This window comes from Neoarius graeffei, chromosome 26 (assembly GCF_027579695.1).
Source record: "Neoarius graeffei isolate fNeoGra1 chromosome 26, fNeoGra1.pri, whole genome shotgun sequence".
NCBI classification, from domain to species: domain Eukaryota; kingdom Metazoa; phylum Chordata; class Actinopteri; order Siluriformes; family Ariidae; genus Neoarius; species Neoarius graeffei.
In genome coordinates, this window is record NC_083594.1 from 54957227 (window position 1) to 54980043 (window position 22817).

Genomic DNA, 22817 nt, shown 5'->3' on the forward strand with positions numbered 1-22817 from the left:
AGTCCATTCCATCTCCTCCCCAACTGAGAACTCATCTGACTGGACCATTGGGGCGGGGGAGCGGGGGCTGTTCCCGATGGTCCCGTCGGATATTATTGTAAATAAAGAGCGTAAACAACGACAGAAATTATTAAAATTTGTTTTTGATGTGTTATGAAAGCACGTAGATTATATCTAGGTCCAGGCTAAATGAGAAGAGTGGAGTGAATTTCTCATCACACCCCTATTCTTGACAAATAATGGCACGGCCCGAGGCTGAACCCACAAAGCAGTTAATGACCGTAAAGAATGAAGCGAAGGCGCTGACGGAGCGACAATGAGGAGCTTTGAGGTAAATAACTGCAGGGAGAAACTCACACTGCGTTAGGGTTTAGTTGATGAATGAACACTCGGTGTGCCCAGTGATGGGCAGAGTGAGCTGGGAGAGCGGACTAAACCGGCGTCCTGAGCCGAAACGCTGCGCTCCAGCTCCGTGTGGCTTTCATTCAGCACTGTGTGGAGTTTACCGGAGCTGATCGCGGATCTCTATCGATTATTCGGTCTGAATAAACCCCGCCTGGTGGTCGCGTGCGCTCGCTCTGTAGCGGCTGATCGCTGAGGCGCAGCTGGGAGTTCTAAAAGAGAGAGCAAACTTTGCGCGTGAACTTTCTTGGCCGAGCGCATGCGCACACCGCTGACTCTGAATTAACCACAACGCCTGATTACGTCATGTAAAAGCGGCGATTTTTATTGATATGTTAAAAAAACCGAGGACGTTATCGGTTTTAAACAGGAACTGCTGGACTTGTTGTTTTGCTTTGTGGCTGTAACAGCGTGCTGGGGTTTGTTTGTGTGCGCGCGCAATTTTAATTACTTAACCCCAGAAGTGAGGAAACCGGAGAGACAGACAGACAGACAGACAGAGAGTGTGTATGTGAGTGTGTGTGAGTATGTGAGAGTGTGTGTGTGAGAGAGAGACAGACAGAGAGAGAGTGTGTATGAGTGTGTGTGTGTGTGAGAGACAGAGTGTGTGTGTGTGTGTGTGTGTGTGTGTGTGACAGAGAGAGAGAGAGTGTGTGTGTGTGTGTGACAGAGAGAGAGAGTGTGTGTGTGTGTGTGTGTGTGTGTGAGAGAGAGAGAGAGACAGTGTGTGAGTATGAGTGTGTGTGTGTGAGAGAGAGAGAGAGAGTGTGTGTGTGAGAGACAGAGTGTGTGTGTGTGTGTGTGTGTGTGTGAGAGAGAGTGTGTGTGTGTGAGAGACAGTGTGTGTGTGTGTGTGTGTGTGTGAGAGAGAGAGAGAGAGACAGAGTGTGTGAGTATGAGTGTGTGTGTGTGTGTGTGTGAGAGAGAGAGAGTGTGTGAGAGACAGACAGAGAGAGTGTGTGAGAGTATGTGAAAGTGTGTGTGTGAGAGAGGGACAGACAGCGAGAGAGTGTATGTGAGAGAGTGTGAGAGAGAGACAGACAGAGTGTGAGTATGTGAGAGAGAGACAGACAGAGTGTGTATGTGAGAGAGAGACAGACAGAGAGTGTGTGTGAGTATGTGAGAGAGAGACAGACAGAGAGAGAGAGAGAGTGTGTGTGTGTGTGTGAGAGAGAGAGAGAGAGAGTGTGTGTGTGTGTGTGTGTGTGAAGTCTCTCAAACATAAGTGACAAGCTGTGATCAGATCAGATCAGGACGGATGAAGTTCAGTTCACAGAACTCCGACTGCACTGCACTGGGTTTTGCTGGGGTGTTTGTTTGTTTTTGTTTTTTTCTTTCAAACCTGAGGAGTTGAAACCGGTGTGTTAGAGAAGGAAAAGTGCACTGAATGGTAAGTCAAGTTTTTTTTTTCTTTTCATTTATTCATCTTCAGTCAGGGTGGCGGTGGATCCAGTGAATGATGGGCGTGAGGAGGGAATATGCCCTGGATAGGATGCCAATCCATTCACACACACGTTAACACTGAGGGATGATTTAACATCATTAGTCCTGCTTTTGAGACGTTAACTCAGAAATAACCCACCTGAGAACCTGGAGGAAACCTACACGGACGCATGGAGAAACTCCACCCAGGTGATAACACGAGCTCAGGATAGAACTGAGGACGCAAGTGAAGTTTATTTGTATCGCGCTTTTAACAATAAACGTTGTCGCAAAGCAGCTTTACAGAATTTGAACGACTTAAAATATGAGCTAATTTTATCCCTAATCTATCCCCAATGATGAAGCCTGTGGCGACGGTGGCAAGGAAAAACTCCCTCAGATGACATGAGGAAGAAACCTCGAGAGGAACCAGACTCAAAAGGGAACCCATCCTCATTTGGGCAACAATGGACAACATGACTATAACATTAACAGTCCTAACATAAAGTCAGTTTCATTGACGCTATAAACCCCCCACCGATGGGAACCCGAGCGCAAAACCGTTCATGACAACCGCAGTCCCCAGCCACAAAAGCACCACTGCAAGAGTCCAGAGCGTCCTCCAGGCGTGACCCCCAACTGTCCACATGGGGCCGTCCTCCACAGGAGCAATGCGATGAGACTCCAACCAGACACAGGGCACCAGGATGGACCAGGCAGGTCCGAGGAGCAGAAGAGGTTCAGCATCTCGATCCCAGGACTGACCTGTAACTCAGAGGGACAGATTTGGGGGGGGGGCACAGGTTGTTAGGTATGCCCAATGTCACCTGAATAAGTAGGAACAGTATACATATTGCACTGAGTTAAAGCTGTGGCATTACATCTGAATCATGTCTTTTGACATCTGAAGAGCTCTGGTGCTGATCTGTTCAGAACAGAAGAACGCAGGCCCTGTAAATGTATCTGTGAAGTAATTTCCCTCAGACGCTTTTATTTATTTTGTTTTTGTTCTTTAGAAGATCATGCTTTAGAATTTATTCCAGGTGGCAAATCCAGCGCGCGCGCACACAGGGATAAAATGGGATCTTAGTCTCCACAGTGCTCTGACAGACCATGCCGTGTCATCTGATTCCTTTAAAACCCCCTCCGATGCCCCTGCACTCCTAACGCATCCCGACAGGAGGAATTTCTGAGCTGTGGCTATGTCCAACACCTGTGTGGATGTCTTGTGTGTATTGTTTTTTTTTTTTTTTTTGTTAAATTTGTCTGTGAAGCCTACAAGAATGCCTACAACCACCATTTGCAAGATCAGTACAAAGCTTAAACCTCTACACAGAAATATTACCCAGAAATGCTTCATCAGCCTCAATCCAAAGCCTTTTATAGTGAAAGTGGTGGTGGTGGGTTTTTTTTTTTTGGTTGTGTGTGTGTGTATTAAGTCTTGCATTAACTTATAAATCTGATTCCGTCCTCAACCAGCGGTTCACAACCCAAAATTGGGCCTCCGAGTAAAAGTTTTACTGTCTTGTTATGTAATTTAACCAGATTGTAATTGAACTGAAAAAACATCACTGATTTATTTCAGACTGATTGCAGGAGATTTAATCACCTCTGGCTAAACCAGGCCATAGTGAGCAAAGCTGTAAAAACGGCACTTTCTCGTGACTGAAGCGCATGTTTGTGGTTCCGCAGAAGGCTGAAAAACCGAGTTCTCTGAGCACAAGTGTTAAACGTCGGCAAGTCAAGGATGGAAATCACATCCTCAGTTACAAATAGATGCCATATCACAGGTTTTGGAGTTCTTCAATCTGATCTGCATTGCTTTCTGTGTGTGTGTGTGTGGTTTTTTTTTTTTACAGGGTGTAGAGGTGGCTGTGTGAGAAAACAGGAGTGATGTCGCGCTCTCTCTTCCCACGTCTGCTTTGTCTGTCAGCTCTGTTGCCCTTCCTGTGTGCGCAGGAACTCAAAACCACAAGATGGCCGCTCTACTCCCAGAAGCCTCTCTTGCTGGTGTGGAACGCGCCGACGGAGGACTGCACCCCGCGGCACCGCGTCAGTCTCCCGTTTGAGCTCTTTGATATCGTGGCGTACCCCACCGAGGGCTTTGTGCGCCAAAACCTCACCATCTTCTACAAAGATCGTTTGGGGCTGTATCCTTATTACGACAATAACGGCATTCCCGTGAATGGCGGCCTGCCGCAGCTCGCTAGCCTCGCACAGCATTTAGAGAAAATTCCCAGAGAACTCCAGAAATACATCAACGAACCCTCGGCTAAAGGGCTGGCCGTGTTCGACTGGGAAGAATGGAGGCCGCTCTGGATCCGTAACTGGAACGCCAAAGATATCTACCGTGAACAATCCAAGAAGCTCATACAAGAGAAACATCCTGATTGGACAGCTGAACATGTGACCAAAGTGGCTCAGCAGGACTTTGAGCTTTCTGCGCGAAAGTTCATGCTGGAGACGCTGCGCACAGCAAAAAGCCTCCGCCCCCAGCAGCTCTGGGGTTTTTACCTGTTCCCTGACTGCTATAATCATGACTACGTCACCAGCAGCGACCTGAAGAGCTACACGGGTCGCTGCCCGGAAGTGGAGGTGCAACGTAACGACCAGCTGCAGTGGCTATGGACCGAGAGCACGGCACTCTTCCCGTCTGTGTATTTGGGCCGCGCACTGAAGGACCAGTCCGTTGGCCGGCAGTTCGTCAGGAACCGTGTCCGAGAGGGAATGAGGCTGGCATCGACGGGGAACGGCACTGCACGGCCTGTGTTCGTCTACACTCGACCCACCTACAATAACGAGCTCACGCTGCTCACTGAGGTGAGACACACAGATTGATTGTTTAATTATAGATCATATTATATCGTGACTGTAAAGAGACAGTCGTTTAGTATGATGAGATTTACAGCCGTTTCAGTGCAACACTGTGATTCAGGCAAACAATTCAGTTTTAATTTTAAAGTGTTTTGTTCAGTGGGACGTCACACATCTGTCCTCATACTGATGGGTACAGAGGCCACACCTTCTTTTCTGGTACTGACAGGTGCAGAGGCCACACCTCTTTTCCTCTTGATTCTTGAAGTACAGTACAGTGCAGTTCCTCTGTAGAGATGAGAGAGGTTTGTGGGTAAACTGACCAGTGGTTCTCAAACCAGTCATCACGGCCCTCCAGACTCATCCACACCTTGGCTCCATTTCGGCTCCATTTCAGCTCTCTCATGCCCCTTTTCCACCAAAGCAGTTCCAGGGCTGGTTCGGGGCCGGTGCTTAGTTTGGAACCAGGTTTTCTGTTTCCACTGACAAAGAACTGGCTCTGGGGCCAGAAAAACCGGTTCCAGGCTAGCACCAACTCTTTGCTGGGCCAGAGGAAAGAACCGCTTATGTCAGCGGGGGGGCGGAGTTGTTAAGACCAACAATAACAAGACCGCGAAAGATCGCCATTTTTAAGCGACAAGAAGCAGCAGCTGTACAAACGTGAAGTCATCCATTATTATTATTGTTGTTGTTGCTGCTGCTGCTTCTTCCGTGTTGTTTTTGCTTCGATATTCGCGCCAAGGTTTATGCAAACGTAGCGACCTAACTGACGTATACAGCGACCTAACTGACGTATACAACGACGTAACTGACGTATACAGCGACATAATGACGTGGCTTCCCTTAGCACCGCGAGCGATGGAAAAGCAAACTGGTTCTCAGCTGGCTCGCAAGTTGAACGAGTTGTGAACCAGCACCAGCACCGGCCCCGAACCAGCCCTGGAACTGATTTGGTGGAAAAGGGGTAACAGTGCAGGACCACTCTGAGAACCACTAGGAGAGACAGGCAGATGTAAATGGATGGCTTGATGTATGCAGCTGTATCGACAGACACATAGGATGGTGTGTTGAGAGAAAGACAGGGATAGAAGTATAGTTGGAGAGACCAACTGCCTAATGGTCAGATGGATGTTTTTATAAACAGACAGACTGGGATGGATTTACAGATGAGGAGAAGGATGGATGTATTTTCTCTTTAAAAGCAAAGTGGTGTGTGAGAGAGACAGAGACACACACACACCAGCTCCTCAGGAAATCTCTCTGCTTTCCATGATGGAAAGAATGCAGGATTTTCTTTAGATGAGTCCTTCAGGTTGATGATTATCTCAAGTTCAGTTGGAGATAAAATAAACACCACTACGTTTGTGCTGCAGGCAGAGCGTTGTCAGTGGGGTCATGTGTCTTTACTCTTAGTATCCACATGTCTGTGCTCTCTTGCACTTTCCCTGCTGTATGTGAGCAAGCTGACAAGGGTTCGGGAATTATTCACGGCTCAGAAGCAGTGGGTTTTTCCTGGCAGAGACGACGTGCTCAATGAGAAACACAAGAGCCATGAGGCATTTTCAACTTGAACTGGTGATAAATGTATGACACACACACACCGTTACATTCCTCTTGGCTTTCTTTTCTGGAGAACAAGGCCCATGTACGTTCCTGAGGCTCCCCCGAGAGTGTTTGCAAAACACTAATGTTTACCAGCTCCTGAAAAACTGCCCTGTATTCCGTGTTATCGTTTTTTCCAAATTTGTCCCAGAGAGACCTTTTCCACCAAGATCGAAGCGCATTGTCTTTTGTCACATCTCGCTCTCGTTAAGGTTTAATTTCCTCAGAATTTTAAAGTTGTGATCTGGAGTAGGGTTGGGCGGTATCCAAATTTTGATACCTTTAAACTGTCTCTGTGTTTTCCCGGGGTATACGGTATTACCGAGAAAAAAATATTTTTGTTTCGGCCTACTGTGTAACGTGCGCCTATACCGGCGGACCTTGTCCAGACCTGCGCCTATGCCTCAAATGTACTATTTAAAAGCAGCATAGCGAATTATGTGCATTGTGGTATGGATTAAGCAGCAAAGCGAATTTTGTGCATTGATGAATGGATTAAGAGATATTTCAAAGCATCATGCAACTCTTCCTTCATCTTGAAAATAGCATTCAACTGTCGTTTACACGTGTGCGTTGAAACGCCATTTGCAGCACTATTTCACCTACTCCATCAAAAAAAGGACACGATGAGCAGGATCATACCCTTTCAAGCATGGGAAATAAAAAAAGAAAAGAAAAAGAATCAACCAACACCCAAGTCCGTTTAGACTGCGCGATAAACCATATTCTTCAGCGCAAATGAGGCAATTCAAATGCGTGATAGCTGCACAAGGCAAAATCATATGGGCCCACGTCATGCCATGGCGGGGAAATTAATAATCAAATGGCCTTACCTTGCTTAACGTTGTCTTGATCACATAACTCCTTACAATTATTCCACTTACGTAAATCCATACGGTTTAACACACCCAACAAAGATAGCAAGCGCATTGCTAATTCCCACCAGAAACCGAACAGTTTACGCTACGATGTTTTCTTCCGTTTCTTCAGTAGAGGACATTTCAAACGTTTATTACCCACATCCCAAATGTCATATGTTATATTATTTTACCTTGTTGTTACTCACGTAACCTACTCAAAACACAACTCATTGGAGAGATCTCGTGGAAGTGGAGTACCCCAGGCTATGGTGTGCCTTAGGGGACATATTAGATTTTTTTCGATTTTGCGCGGTCATTTACATTATTGCTGGCTCTTCCTTTTCGTTTGGTTTGAAACCAAAATACTGCCACACTGCCGATGTTGTATTATTTTTTTTTTTTGCCACTAACTCGTTATCTTGACTTGCCATCTTTCAACCGCGGTCTCAGTCTCTTGCGAAGCTTTCTGTCAGACTCCAAATGTCACGCAGGGTTGCCATGGTAACGACATAAACAACCCTGCACGCGATGAGAACTTCTTTAGGAAATTGATAGAATTAGTGAAAATACGATCACACAGTTATTCGGGCTGATCTTCAATTTATTATTTTATATTATGACCTCATGTACTCCATATTTATTTAGATATTATATATTTTTTTAAAATGACGGTAATGAGACCGATACCGTTGGTACTTTTGGATACCTCGGGATACCTTCTTACCGTAATACCGCCCAACCCTAATCTGGAGTCTGTCCCAGTGACAAATGGTGCACATGAAGTGGAAAAACACCCTGGATGGGACACAGGACAGCGCACGCACATGTTTTTGGGAGGAAACAAGAGAACCCTGGGAGACACAGAGAGAACATGTAAAACTTCCCCACAGACAGCATCTCGAGCCCTGGAGCTCACCGCTGTGCCACCGTGCCGCTCCATAATCAGCAGTATTTATTTATTTTTTTTAAAAATTTGTATGTACACAAATTACCTGAATCAGGTTTCAGAAGCTTAAGCGTGGGATTTGTCAGTGTGGTTGTTAGAATCAGAAGCAGCAAGTTCTCACAAGCACAGCCTTAAGGTCATACGCTCTGTGTGCGCTTGTACTTTTCCACTGTTGGGTGGAAAGACACAAACTTGTCCATGCTGGTTATGTGGTACAGACATGAATGGAGTGTCAGCAGAAGGTGTGTTTATGTATGATTGAGTGAGAGGGAGGTGTGTGTGAGAGAGAGAAAAGTAGAGAAATCTGCACCCATACAGTGGTCACAGTGGTGTGTGTGTGTGTGTGTGTGTGTGTGTGTGTGTAGATGGATCTGATCTCCACTATAGGTGAAAGTGTGTCTCTGGGAGCCGCCGGTGTGATCCTGTGGGGCGACGCCTCCTACGCCAGCAGTAGTGTAAGTCTCCATCCTGCAATCCCACAATGCACCCTCACAGATGACCACACCCCTGGGTCTGAGCACATCAACTCCTGTAGTGCTCCTGTTCTTTCCTCCAACACTATAGTGGAGCGCAGTGTGTGAAGTAGTGCGATTTCACATTAAAGCACCAGTTAGTCCATAAACCAAAACTCCACCACGCCCACTTTCTATCAGATTTATTCCATCTGCCTGTAATTGGCTTCTTCAGGTTTACGGGACGAATGGAATGTTCCTGTAGCTCCACCAGTTTAGCATCATGCAGTTTCTATAACTGTAAAATGCTCTGGCTGGATTCAGGGCTGAGGTTACACACAAACCCCGGGGAGGTGGAGTTTAACTAAAACAGAGGTGTGTCTTCATAAAAATACAGGATTAGTTCAGAGATTTTCATTAGCGTGATATCTGAAGAATGAGTGGTTTAAAGTTTGTAGGGTTTATACGGAATCATCATTGTAACTGGCAGGTGAACAGATTAAATTTTGTCGTTGATCCAGACAGGGTCAAGGTCACATGAAGGAATTATTTTTTCTCCCTTGTTGTTTGAAGTATACACTGTGTTCCAAATTATTATGCAACAAGTGTTTAAGAGTGGTAAGGTAAGATATTTTTTGTTTGTCAGTTAAACTCATGAATGGTAATGTGTATCAGGGCTCTGTATATCACTGAAACCAATTGAAGACACCTGTGCTAATTAGTTTGGCAGGTGAGTCCAATTAAAGGGGAAACTACTAAAGAAGGTTGTCCCACATTATTAAGCAGGCTACCATTTTCAACCAAAATGGGCAAGAAAAAGGACCTGTCGGCTGCTGAAAAGCAACAAATAGTTCAATGTTTGGGTCAAGGCATGGCAACAATCAAAATTGCCAAGAGACTTCATCGCGATCATCGCACTATCAAGAAGTATGTAGCTGATTCAGAGCACACACGCGTGTGTGTGTGTGCTGATAATGGAAAATCCAGGACTCTTTCCTACAGGCAAATACGTTGGATCAAAAGAGCAGCTGTAAAAACGCCCTGTCATAGCAGCAGACAAGTTTTTGAAGCTGCTGGTGCCTCCAACGTGCCCCGAACAACAAGATGCAGGGTCCTCCAGGGGTTTGCAGCGGTGCGTAAGCCATCGTTTCGACCTCCCCTATCCATTGGACACAAGCAGAAATGGCTCCAGTGGGCCAGACAATACATGAAGACTGACTTCAAAACTGTTCTGTTCACCGATGAATGTCGTGCAACCCTCGATGGTCCAGATGGATGGAGTGGTGGATGGTTGGTTGACAGCCACCCCATGCAAACAAGGCTACGGCGCCAACAAGGAGGTGGTGGAGTGATGTTTTGGGCTGGAATCATGGGGAGAGAGACTGTCGGCCCTTTTGGGATCCCTGACGGTGTGAAGATGACATCCATAACGTATGTGGAGTTCCTCAAAGAACACTTCCTGCCATGGTTCAAAAGGAAGAATCGTGCTTTTCGAAACAAGATCATTTTCATGCATGACAATGCACCAGGGCGGCACGGTGGTGTAGTGGTTAGCGCTGTCGCCTCACAGCAAGAAGGTCCGGGTTCGAGCCCCGTGGCCGGCGAGGGCCTTTCTGTGCGGAGTTTGCATGTTCTCCCCGTGTCCGCGTGGGTTTCCTCCGGGTGCTCCGGTTTCCCCCACAGTCCAAAGACATGCAGGTTAGGTTAACTGGTGACTCTAAATTGACCGTAGGTGTGAATGTGAGTGTGAATGGTTGTCTGTGTCTATGTGTCAGCCCTGTGATGACCTGGCGACTTGTCCAGGGTGAACCCCGCCTTTCGCCCGTAGTCAGCTGGGATAGGCTCCAGCTTGCCTGCGACCCTGTAGAAGGATAAAGCGGCTAGAGATAATGAGATGAGATGAGAGATGACAATGCACCATGTCATGCTGCAAAGAATACATCTGCATCTCTGGCTGCAATGGGCATCAAAGGAGACAAACTTATGGTGTGGCCCCCATCCTCCCCTGACCTCAACCCTATTGAGAACCTTTGGAGCATCATCAAGAGAAGTGTTTATGATGGTGGGAGGCAGTTCACATCTCAACAACAGCTCTGGGAGGCTATTCTGTCCTCATGCAAGGCAGTTCCAGCAGATACTATCCAAAAACTGACAAATTCAATGGATGGAAGACTTGAGAAGGTCCTTTCAACAAGGGGTCCTATGTTCAGATGTGACTTCACTTGTGATAATGTTTTGATTTAAATAGTGTTTGATTTCAGTTACATTTCAGTTAGTCATGACCTGCTAATGTTTCTAATTTCACACATGACCATTTTTTGTTCTTTATGACAATAAAATGTTTGGAAACTCAATTGTGCGTAATAATTTGGAACATGCATTTTGGGTGCATTTGTGTTTATTTCTTAAAAATTTACTGTTCTCATTGGGAGGTTCGTTCAAAAACATTTGAATTGTACTCTAATGGTTGATGACTGGAAAATCATGATGACTGCCATTAATATAGATAATTTAGGAAAATCTGAGAATATGATTTGTATAATAATTTGGAACACAGTGTACAAGACGTATCTGAGGCACATTATTAACAAGAAGTCGTCGAGTTGGCAGTGGCGGCGTCTACGTCCTCTCCCTTGGTGTCGAGTTTGACTTGTCTGACGCTTGTGTTTTGTTGTAACGTGCAGGAAAGCTGCTCCAACCTGAGGGAGTACCTCCGCTCCGGCGCCCTCGGCCACTACCTCCTCAACGTTTCCTCGGCAGCCAAGCAGTGCAGCGCGCAGCTGTGTGGATGGCATGGACGTTGCCTGCGCAGACACCCGGACACAGACACCTACCTGCACCTGAGTGCTCGCACGCACACACTGGAGCTGCGGGGGGGTCAGCTCACCGTGCGCGGAAAGATGGACCAGAAGGAGCTGTCCAAGCTAAAGGAGGACTTCCAGTGTCAGTGCTACACCGGCTACAAGGGTGCGACGTGCTCGGAGAGGGCATCCGGAAACAGAGCAGGTCTCAGCCTGCAGGGGGCGCTAGTGGTGATGCTGATGCTGACCTTTCTGGAGTGACCAAAAATCAACCTGCTGTGCTAATGCGAATAGAGGAACGGGGTGGACAAAACAGAAGCTGAACAGAAGAGACGCCTTGTCTGCTGCTTTACAGTGAGCATTAGTTTAGTGCTGCCCCCTGCTGCACAGCACCATGAACTACACAAGGACAGAAGTGAGAGGTTTATGATCTGCAGTGATGGTTTCCATTCTGATGCATCTTTTCCACTTGCACAGAGACCAAGCTGGTTCAGGAAACCTAAACCCACTTTTCCACCAGTCTGAGACGGCCCTGATGCACATCTGGTCCTATTGAACATCACACAGCACAGCAACTCGAGGTCTTTATTTGAATCATGTCGCTGCTCAGAGAAAGCTTTGTTTGCATGAGAATTCGTTATGCATCTTCCCATCCACTCAAACATTTCTGTATCTCCAGACTTTAGAATGTCGTCATGTTCGTTTAAAGTACATCAGATGTTCAGGAGCGTTAGAGAGGGCACAATGAAATTAAAATCTGACGGATTCATTTGGGGGGAAATCCCAATAAACCTTCTTCAGAATATTAATCTTACCTTTTAGTCACTAATCTCCAAATTCTTCTTGCACTGGGGCGTTTTATATATATATATATATATATATATATATATATATATATATATATAAAAAACATTTTCCATTTCAGCAGTTGTCTGATCCCAGAACCAAACTGGTTTTATTGGCTGTCTTCAGCGGTGGAAAAGTGGGCAGTGGTTCCAGATTCGGCTCGCTGCACTGGCAGGAAAACGGCATGAGGAGAGATGAGGAGAGGAGTCGTGTCAGGAGAGAGAGGACCTCCATGCTGAGGATAAGAAACGCAGAATAAATTAGAGCTGGGTGATGACTGAAAGTTCCGTGATCTTCAGTTCGAGAGCTGGATCTCTGTAATGGAGTGACTGACTCCACACCTCACCTGTGTAAAAGAATTATTCATCATGATCATCACATGGTTCATATTGCAGTATTTTATAATCCTCGCCCAGCTCGAATGTAGTTGTGACTTGTCGTGAGTGAACTGGAGACTTTTTTTTCTTCTTCCCCCTGAAACCCATGTGCATCCTTTAACTATTAAACCTTTAGAACTTTTTGGTAAAGTGCGGAACGCTTCCTGTACTGTGAACGCGCTGTGCACGTCACACGTGTTGATCTCTGTGTTGCGTATGATGCCTGTCTGCACTTTTTCAGCTTTAATCTGTGGTGGTGGCATTGCAGATTTAAAGATGAAATGACACACGACGTCCTTTTGAACAAAGACAAAACAAGCAGACGCAAGATAAAATTCACCCAAAGCCTCGGTCTGATGTGGAACCACTGCTGGATGGTGTGACGTGAACATTTCACACAGTCCTCATGTACCAAAGCACGAAGGTGGAGTCGTCAGCCACCGTCTCGTTTATCATGTGGAGCAAACTGGAAGTTTTAAGTGCCATTTGTTTTGAAAGTGTGGGGTTTTTTTTTTCTTTAAATCTGTGTTTAATCTAAGAACTAAACTCTGTATTATGCAATAGTTTCCAGCGTTACCGTGTTTTCTAGACTACATGACTCGTTCTTTGCCTTTTATCACATACTGTGACGTTTACCGTTCACTGCCATGTTGCACCGTGCCTGTGTGTGTGTCTTGAGTTTGAGGAGATATTCTACCATTCACATGGTGCTACTGTCACACTGAAAGTAAGTGCATCTTAAATCTGAGCATCTGACGTGTTGTCCGGAAAACACGGTAATCTCACTAAGGGCCTTCGCTTTACACTTGATATAAAGACCAAATCCTGCATGCTGTTGGTTTTTTGTTGTTGTTTGTTTTTCCCCCTCCCCCACTGGAAGCGGTTTAGTTTGAGTGTGTTAAAGTGCATTCTTTATATCACTGATAAACTTATTTTTATAAATATACGTTGGTGCAAATTCAAATGTTTGTAGTGTGACATTTCTTATTTTCTAATAAATCAGTGATTTCAGGGCTGGGATTTGATGAGAGGGTTGTGTGGACTGTCCTGTTTATACCAGCTGTGTGACAATGATAGCATAAAGTACTGGGGTGGTATACAGTTATAGGAAAATAATCCATGACTGTTTGGTGTGATACAACCCAAAGACAGGTGCTGAGAGTTAGTATTCCCACCCCGGTGGTATTGATTTTCCGATCGCAGCACGTTCCCAACTGACTGATCTCTCGTCCACCACTTTACAATTTTATATGCATTAATAATCACTGAGATGTTATACTTTTATAAAAATCTGCTTATAATTACATTTCTATCCTGCCCCATTTATGAAAAAGTAGTTCCTGTTGTCTTGAAGTTAATAAGATTAAAAAAAAAAAGTGCCATCCATCTCATGTTAGTGAGAAAGTTCCAGCTCTTTCTCTGACTGTTCCAAAGCACTGACAATGGCGACTCCTTCCATTAGTATGACACAAAACCTCCCCGTATCAATAATGAAACAGGATTTTTCAATTTTAATATTTTACTATTTTTTTTTAAAGTCAACATTTTGTGGCTGTTTATGCAACATTATGCTTTTGCCTTCTGTCAGAAATAAACTCCTCCACCTCAGCCTTCATGCAAAGGGCTTTATTTATTTATTTATTTTAAAAGCCTGATGCTACTGTTCTTATTTAGCCGTTTCTTCACGCTTTGCTTCTTACCTTCTCTGTTAAGCTCCTGGTGATTTCCTACACATGCTGACTAGCTTCACTTTTGCACCAGTTTCCCCCTCCCTTACTTATTTGGGATCTGTCCCAAATCTTAGCAGGGGGGTTGGATGTTGGAAGCTGCCAAAGGCAACATTACTGGTCTGGAAAGACAGAGAAATCCTTGTTCATTAACTCAAACCAGACTCGGGGTCTCCTTGCTCTGTCAGAGATCTCCCAGTCCACGCCCACTTGCTCACTCCCCCTCAATCTGTGACCTCTGAGAGAGAGAAAGCTTCCCAAAGCACTGATGATTTTCCAGCACGTTACCGAAGCATTGGGAATGTGCTTACTCAAGGCACCCTGGTGAACCGCAGCGCTGCGTAAATGGGTTCAGTGTGTTCGCCAATATGGCATTGATATAACATCATTCATGAAAATATGTCCCATGAATCATGCAGGAATGAGTGTGTTGGCATCTTGACAGTGAGACAATCGGTGCAGTTTCATTCTGAAGCGATCCTGAATAATTCCCTGCTTCCTTCTCATTCACTCTGAAGCACATTGTTTGAGCTGAAACTGCAGTCTTTCATTGTGCAGAAAAGGACGACAAGCTACAATAACGTTCACCCATGCATCTCCAGTCACTGAGCAGGTGATGTAGGTTGTTTCAGAAATGATAAGTAGGGAATAAAACATTTGGAGGGAAATAGTTCAAGGAGGGGTGGCACAGTGGTGTAGTGGTTAGCACCGCCGCCTCACAGCAAGAAGGTCCGGGTTCGAGCCCAGCAGCTGACGGGCGCCTTTCTGTGTGGAGTTTGCATGTTCTCCCCGTGTCTGTGTGGGTTTCCTCTGGGTGCTCCGGTTTCCCCCACAGTCCAAAGACATGCAGGTTAGGATAATTGGTGGCTCTAAATTGACCGTAGGTGTGAATGGTTGTTTGTCTCTGTGTCAGCCCTGCGATAACCTGGCGACTTGTCCAAGGTGAACCCCACCTCTCACCCATAGTCAGCTGGGATAGGATCCAGCTCGCCTGTGACCCTGTAGAACAGGATAGGCAGCTACATATAATGGATGGATGGTTCAAGGAGGGTTCTTCTCACATGACATCTCAAAATGTCATACTTGGCGGCACGGTGGTGTAGTGGTTAGCACGGTCACCTCACAGCAAGAAAGTTCTGGGTTCAAACCCAGCGGCCGGCGAGGGCCTTTCTGTGTGGAGTTTGCATGTTCTCCCCGTGTCCGTGTGGGTTTCCCCCACAGTCCAAAGACATGCAGGTTAGGATAATATGGGACGGCCTTGGGCTGAAGTGCCCTTGAGCGAGGCACCGAACTCCCAACTGCTCCCCGGGCGCTGTTAGCATGGCCGCCCACTGCTCTGGGTATGTGTGTGTGTGTGTGTGTGTGTGTTCACTGCTTCAGATGGGTTAAATGCAGAGAGGAAATTTCACAAGTGTGTGATGAATAGAGTTATGCTTTCTTATTTTTTATCCATGTATAGTTATAGTAAACATTGTAGAACGTCCAAGAACCAAGTTCGTTCCTGGTCTCACTGTTCTAGCAGCTCTTTCTCTCGTGATGGAAAATGAATCAACACCTTCTGACCAATCACAATCCAGAACCCAGAAATTGTGTTTAATTCACAAAACATCCCTGTGTATGTGTATTTTATGAATGTGTGTTGCATGTTCTTGTTAAACGAGGGTTTATAAGAGTCAGGAACAGGTGAGTACAGTTCATTTTGCACACTGTTGTGTATAATTATCGTGTATTGCAGTGAGCCACACAGCGGAACCATCGGTATCAGGGAGCGTGTTTCCACCCGGAACTGTTTTGGTGCATCACGTGTGAGGAAATCCTGCAGCGCTCTGTCAAGATGTCCGTCCTGACAGAACCGGTCCGTACAGAGTTGTGTTCTGCTCGGTGTGTTTCTCTGTAGGTGAGTTCCGCTCCATGTTCTTCTGCTTCTCCTGTGTTGAGCTCAGGTGTGAGCCGGCTCGTGTCGCGCGCTGACCTCAGCCGAGCTCCCTGAAGTGCGCACTTCCCTCCCGAGGCGGATGCTGAATGCCATTTTCTCTCCGGACGGAGCAAAAGCCGCGATTTCAGACCAGCAGGCGGAAGGAGTTTCACCTATTGTGCGTGTGTTCGTTCCAAATGGAATACTTGCGCACTCTGTAGTGCACACCCTGCAGCAGCCTGTTCTCGCCGACAGGTCACGTGACCTCCACCTGCCGGCCGAAGATGCTGGTCGGTTCTCCTGATGTCCCAAACGATTCTTCTGAACGAGTCGATTTGTTTTGTTCGGTTGAAATGACTCGAATCATTTTATTGCCACATGTTCTCTTTCATGTCAAAACGATTCCTTGAGTGAATCTAGTCATTCGATTCTGTTTAAATGAATCGAATCTTTTTCCAATCCGTCGCCTCAGTATTGCTCGTTAGGGAAAAAATTATTCATTCATTCATATATTTTAACATCTATATTTTTTCTGTAAAGCTGCTTTGCGATAAGGTCTATTGTTAAAAGCGCGATTTGACTTTTTTTTTTTTTTATTGCCATGTGTAGTCTGCAGTGTGAACGATTCCTTGAGTGATTCGAGTCGAGTCGTTCGAATCGTTTTACTGCTACACAGAGGCTCATCTCATCTCATTATCTGTAGCCGCTTTATCCTGTTCTACAGGGTCGCAGGCAAGCTGGATCCTATCCCAGCTGACTACGGGCGAAAGGCGGGGTACACCCTGGACAAGTCGCCAGGTCATCACAGGGCTGACACATAGACACAGACAACCATTCACATTCACACCTACGGTCAATTTAGAGTCACCAGTTAACCTAACCTGCATGTCTTTGGACTGTGGGGGAAACCGGAGCACCCGGAGGAAACCCACACGGACACGGGGAGAACATGCAAACTCCACACAGAAAGGCCCTCGCCGGCCACGGGGCTCGAACCCAGACCGTCTTGCTGTGAGGCGACAGTGCTAACCACTACACCACCGTGCCGCCCCTACACAGAGGCTGCATCTGAAAACTCAGGCAGGACATCCATACTATTAAATACCCAAAAAGCAGTATGTATGGCAGAGCATTTTTTAACATAGTTACTGGGAGACCAAATGGTCTCCCAGTGGCCAGATTTGGTCTCCTAGTCAATGCCAAACCAGCTTCACTGGGAGACTAAATTTTAAACCAAGTTATGTCTTATCATTTGGTTCAATCAGTTCCAATTAATTAACCAAGTACCATGTAAGTATACATTTAACAAGGAAAACGTAGATGTATGTTATAAGATATACACACAAGATCATGTTGGTTAAGAGAAACAAAACTAAAATTTGGTTACTGAGATGGCTGATGTCAGAATCCGATGTCATTACTGTGTAACTTTGAGCGTCTTTGACATAACATTTGTGCTTGGTAATTGCTCTTGATAGCTGTGTAGTCACTGTCGTGTGTTTGTCTGTATGGTGATTGGTGAACCACTTTGCATCACAGAATATGCCGCAGCGGTGCAGCCGCATGGACTCTGGGGCCTGTGATTGTATTGCCCAGACCAGTTGGTCTCCTAGTGGAAAATCCTTCAAAAATGCTCTGATGTATGGTGTCCAAATACTGAGTAGGCACTTAACAGGAGTCGAACAGAACCCAGATGATCTACTACACCTATAGTATACCACAGTACAGAACACCACGCTATCCCATAATTCAGCTGGAGTCTCTGAATAATTGAAGAATTTCCCTGGGGAAAAATGGAGAGAAGATGGCTGTCCAAAGGGAAGCTGGTGGTTGTTGTTGTGTGCAGATGTATGAGGAATTGTTGAAACATTTCTGCCATTTCAGAATTTTTAATATCTTTTTATTTGTGGCATATGTACACATATGCCATCTGTGAACACCTGGGTCTGAGGACAGGTAAGATGGTGGAAGAGTATCAATCCAGTCGTTCTGTTCAGTTCAAATGATTGGAGTATTTCTATTGTCACATGGAGTCTGTAATGTGCAAAACAGTTCTTTTCAGTGAATCAAGTCCTCCATTTTTGGACTCCTTTGTCGCCAGTGGTCAAACATTTGAAATCTGTTTGAAAATCCTGATGTCTCTGTGCAGGACAGGTAGAGGTCATCAGTATGACTAAATTGTCTGTACAAGATCTGGGAGGATCTAACCTAATCCGCATCACGTTCACAGAACTTTTAGCTCCAGAACACTTTTTTTTTTTTTTTAAAGATTTGTGTTGCCTTTCATATGAAGGTCCAGCTATCAATCACGACTGGTCAGTTATGGATCCTGATGAGTGTAAATGAAACATAAAGCCTTTTTCCTGCTTACAGACCAGACACTTGAGCGAGACGATGAGCTTCTTGCGTAACCGTGCGGTGGTGCTCGGCCTGGTGCTGCTCTTCACCGTGCTGCTGTACTTGCTGCTGCCGTCCTCCATCAGACAGAGCAACACCGAGCCGTCTCTGGCCGTGCAGAGGACACAGAGGCTCATCTCTGCTTCTCCGTCACCCATCAACATCACCGTCCGCACGGGACAGATCCCCAGCGACCCACCGCTCTTCTTCAGAGAGGCCCTGCCTGTAGACTCTTCTGGAAGACAGGTCCTACCCAGGTCTGGTCTGGTCATGCAACCTCCGTGCATGGTGCAACAGTACAACAAATATTTTCACAAGAGAACAGTGTATTTCCAGTATAGCTGTCTCTACCAAATGCTTGTATAATGTACTGTATTATGAATAATCTGTATAATTATCTTTTTATAAACACAAACAGGTCTGATGAATAAAGAATAATGTTTGTTGAGGTGGTGTGAGGTGACGGTGGTGTAATTCCTGTGTCAGGCTGCAGGTGGTGCTGCTGCACGGTCAGGCCTTCACCTCCAGGACGTGGGAGGAGCTGGGCACGCTCAGTCTGCTCGCCGCTAACCGCTACCAAGCACTGGCACTGGACCTGCCGGGTATACACGCACACGCGCACACAGGCAGAGCTTTCCCTTGGTGCATGGACGATGATGTGTTTGAGACACAACCGGGGAGAATCGGATTACACACTGAGGATATATTTAATCACTACAACAAACATCAAGCAGGTTTCCAGATGGTTATCTGTCTGTCTTTCACTTTCTCACTCCATCTGTGTCTCTCTCTCTCTGTCTGTCTCCAGGGTTTGGGAAGTCTCCAGCATCAGAGTCGGTGAAGTCGGAACAGAGCCGTGTGGATCTGTTGAAACATTTCCTCGAGGCTCTGGGAGTTCACGCTCCGGTTCTCATCACTCCGTCGATGAGTGGTCACTATGCTCTTCCCTTCCTGCAGAGGTTCAGTGATCAACTGCGAGCCTTCATCCCCATCGCACCTGTCGCCACCCGAACACTAACGCCACAGCAGTACCATGACATCCAGGTGTGTGTGTGTGTGTGTGTGTGTGTGTGTTCTCATATGTTATGGTTTCTGTAGTAACGGCTCATTCACAGGGACTTGCCATGTAAAAAAAATTTTTTTTTTAAATCGTTGATATGGTGAAGTTTTCTGAAAGGAGGTGTTTGAGTCTCCAGTGTCAGCTGTAACTGCAGCATTATAATTGTGTGTGTGTGTGTGTGTGTGTTCATGTTCTCAGACTCCGACTCTGATTGTGGTTGGAGAATTGGACACTAATCTGGGCTCTCAGTCTCTGAAGAACATGCAGCATCTCCCTCATCACTCGGTGGTGAAGCTGCCGGGAGCACGACATGCCTGCTACATGGACAAACCGCGAGAGTTCCACCAGGCACTGCTCCACTTCCTCAACACACTCGACTAACGCAATGGGGGCAAAACAAAAATTGTGATTAAAAATGACAATACTTTCAAATGTTTAGTTTTTCTGACATGTAGAACAGATGAATCAGTTCAACTGTAGTGTCATGTTTAAAAAAAAAAAGTTGTTGATGACATTGTCAGGTTGACGTGTGTGTGTGCGCGAGACAGAGATGAAGTGTGAAAGGGACAGATGGGAGGAGGTGAAGAAGAGAAAATGGTGTGAAAACACAGCCAGTTCACCTCTGAGACTTTCAGTATAAATGAGTCAGATACTGCAGCATAACACCAGACCTGGAACCAAGAGCACTTTTTTTTTTTTCTCCTCTCCCTTTGATTTCACGCCCCTCTCAAGGACCAGGTTTCAAATCTGTAGTAAAAACCATGTAAATACAGACAGTTGTTGGCGCTTTAGCTGAAATTGCTTATTTAAAAAAATTCATTATTTTGCTTCACGGTAATGATGTCAATTTTGTTTGCGCTTTTACAGAATTTAGGGATCTGATTAAATACATTGGGGAGGAAAATTGAACACATTCTGTTCAGTTCATGATGTTGAAAAATTTCATGAGCTAAACCTGTGGCGAGTGTTTGAGCCGCCTGCTTCGGGACGCGCCGACACCTCGGCGTTTGCAGAAACGCACACTAGCATGTTAGGACCTTGTTGAATTTCTGATAATCTGAACGTGTTGATCATCGTTTGGCTATGACACACGGTGAAGTTTTGCGATGCTTTTTTTTTTTGTGTGCGCGCGCATGTTTAAAAAAAAAAAAACTTTTCATGACATCCCTTTAACTCTCGCTTTGTTTAAACAGCCTGCTTCAACCTGTTTAATGCACTTTACGCTAATTCAGTGTAGTTCCACCCTGTGTGTGAAGTCATGATGGAGTTATTTATTTCCTACCAACACTTACTTTGTGTGTGTACAGTGTACAGTCTGTGTACAGTTCATCCTGTCAGATGTAGATTGTTGCCTGTAAATAGAAAAGAGCTGAACATTATTAAAACACTAAGTGAAATAAAAGTTGCTTTATCGGTATGTCTCTGTCAGGACTGAATTTTGCCAGGTTGTTCAACCCCAATTACAAAAAAGTGGGGCAGTGTGTAAAACATAAATAAAAACAGAATGTCAAGATTTGGAAACTCTAATTGAAAATAGCATAAAGACAACATATCAAATGTTGAAACAGAGAAATTTTACTTTTTCATTTATTTAAAAAAAATGCTCATTTTGAATTTAGTGCCAGTAAAAAGTTTCAAAAAAAAGTTGGGATGGGGCAACAAAAGACTGAAAAAGTTGTGTAATGCTTAAAAAAAAACTAGTTAATTGTCAACAGGTCAGTAAGATGATTGGGTATAAAAAGAGCATCCCAGAGAGGCGGAGTCTCTCAGAAGTAAAGATGGGGCGGGGTTCACCGCTCTGTGAAAGAGTGCGTGAGCAAGCTAACAATTTTAAGAATAATGAAACATTCTCAATGTAAAATTGCACAGAATTTGTGGATCACATCATCTATGGTCCATAATATTAAGAGATTCAGAGAATCTGGAGAAATCTCTGTATGCAAGAGACAAGGCTGAAAACTGACATTGGATGCCTGTGATCTTCGGGCCCTCAGGAGACACTGCATTAAAAGCAGACATGTGTCTGTAGTGGAAATCACTGTATTGGCTCAGGAACACTTCAGAAAACCATCGTCTGTGAAAACACTTCATTACTGCATCCACAAACGCAAGTTAAAACCAGATATAAACAATATCCAGAAACCCCGCCCCCTTCTCTGAGCCTGAGCTCTTTTACGATGGACTGAGGCGAAGTGGAAAACTGTCCCGAGGTCTGATGAATCAGAAGTAGAAATTCTTTTTAGAAATCATAGACATCATGTCCTCCAGGCTAAAGAGGAGAGGAACCATCCGACGTGTTATCAGTTCACAGCTCAAAAGCATTCAGCATCTGTGATGGTATGAGGGTGCATTAGTGCACATGACATGGGTAGCTTGTACATCTGGGAAGGCATCATTAATGCTGAATGATATAAACACATTTCAGAGCGATATGCTGCCATCCAGACAAAATATTTTTCAGGGAAGGCCATCCTTCTTTCAGCAAGACAACGCCAAACCGCTTTCTGCACAGATTAAAACTGCATAGCTCCGTAGTAAAAGAGTCCGGGTGCTAAACTGGCTTGCTGCAGTCCAGACCTGTCTCCCATTTAAAACATTTGGTGAATTCATCCATCATCTCTAGCCGCTTATCCTGTTCTACAGGGTCGCAGGCGAGCTGGAGCCTATCCCAGCTGACTATGGGCGAAAGGCAGGGTACACCCTGGACAAGTCACCAGGTCATCACAGGGCTGACACATAGACACAGACAACCATTCACACTCACATTCACACCTACGCTCAATTTAGAGTCACCAGTTAACCTAACCTGCATGTCTTTGGACTGTGGGGGAAACCGGAGCACCCAGAGGAAACCCACGCGGACACGGGGAGAACATGCAAACTCCACACAGAAAGGCTCTCACCGGCCACGGGGCTCGAACCCAGAACCTTCTTGCTGTGAGGCAACAGTGCTAACCACTACACCACCGTGACGCCACCATTTGGCACATTATGAAGTGTAAAATATGACAAAGGAGACATTGAATTGTTGAGCAACTGAAGTTGTCTCAGGCAAGAATGGGACAACATTTCTCTTTCAAAACAACAATAATTGGTCTCCTCAGTTCCCATATGTTTGCAGAGTGTTGTTAAAAGTAGAGGTGATGCAACACAGCAGTAAACACGCCCGTTCCAACTTTTTTGAAATGTGTTGCAG

General features: G+C 45.4%; 2 protein-coding genes across 3 annotated transcripts; both read left to right on the top strand.

Moving 5' to 3' along the window:
• The first annotated feature begins 252 nt into the window (after window positions 1-252).
• Window positions 253-13552, top strand: hyal2b (hyaluronidase 2b). Of its 2 annotated transcripts, none has more exons than XM_060910101.1 (4): window positions 253-331; window positions 3684-4644; window positions 8412-8501; window positions 11183-13552. In XM_060910101.1, exons 2-4 carry the CDS (start codon window positions 3718-3720, stop codon window positions 11558-11560), a joined length of 1395 nt encoding a protein of 464 aa, XP_060766084.1. In that variant the 5' UTR covers window positions 253-331; window positions 3684-3717; the 3' UTR covers window positions 11561-13552. The 2 variants fall into 2 exon arrangements, with proteins under 2 accessions (XP_060766084.1, XP_060766085.1); XM_060910102.1 differs by lacking the exon at window positions 253-331 and adding an exon at window positions 338-1792.
• A 2471-nt stretch (window positions 13553-16023) lies between these two features.
• On the top strand, window positions 16024-21023 carry abhd14a (abhydrolase domain containing 14A). Its single transcript, XM_060910103.1, has 5 exons — window positions 16024-16146; window positions 18538-18818; window positions 19048-19163; window positions 19370-19605; window positions 19820-21023. Exons 2-5 carry the CDS (start codon window positions 18559-18561, stop codon window positions 20000-20002), a joined length of 795 nt encoding a protein of 264 aa, XP_060766086.1. The 5' UTR covers window positions 16024-16146; window positions 18538-18558; the 3' UTR covers window positions 20003-21023.
• Window positions 21024-22817: the final 1794 nt, after the last annotated feature.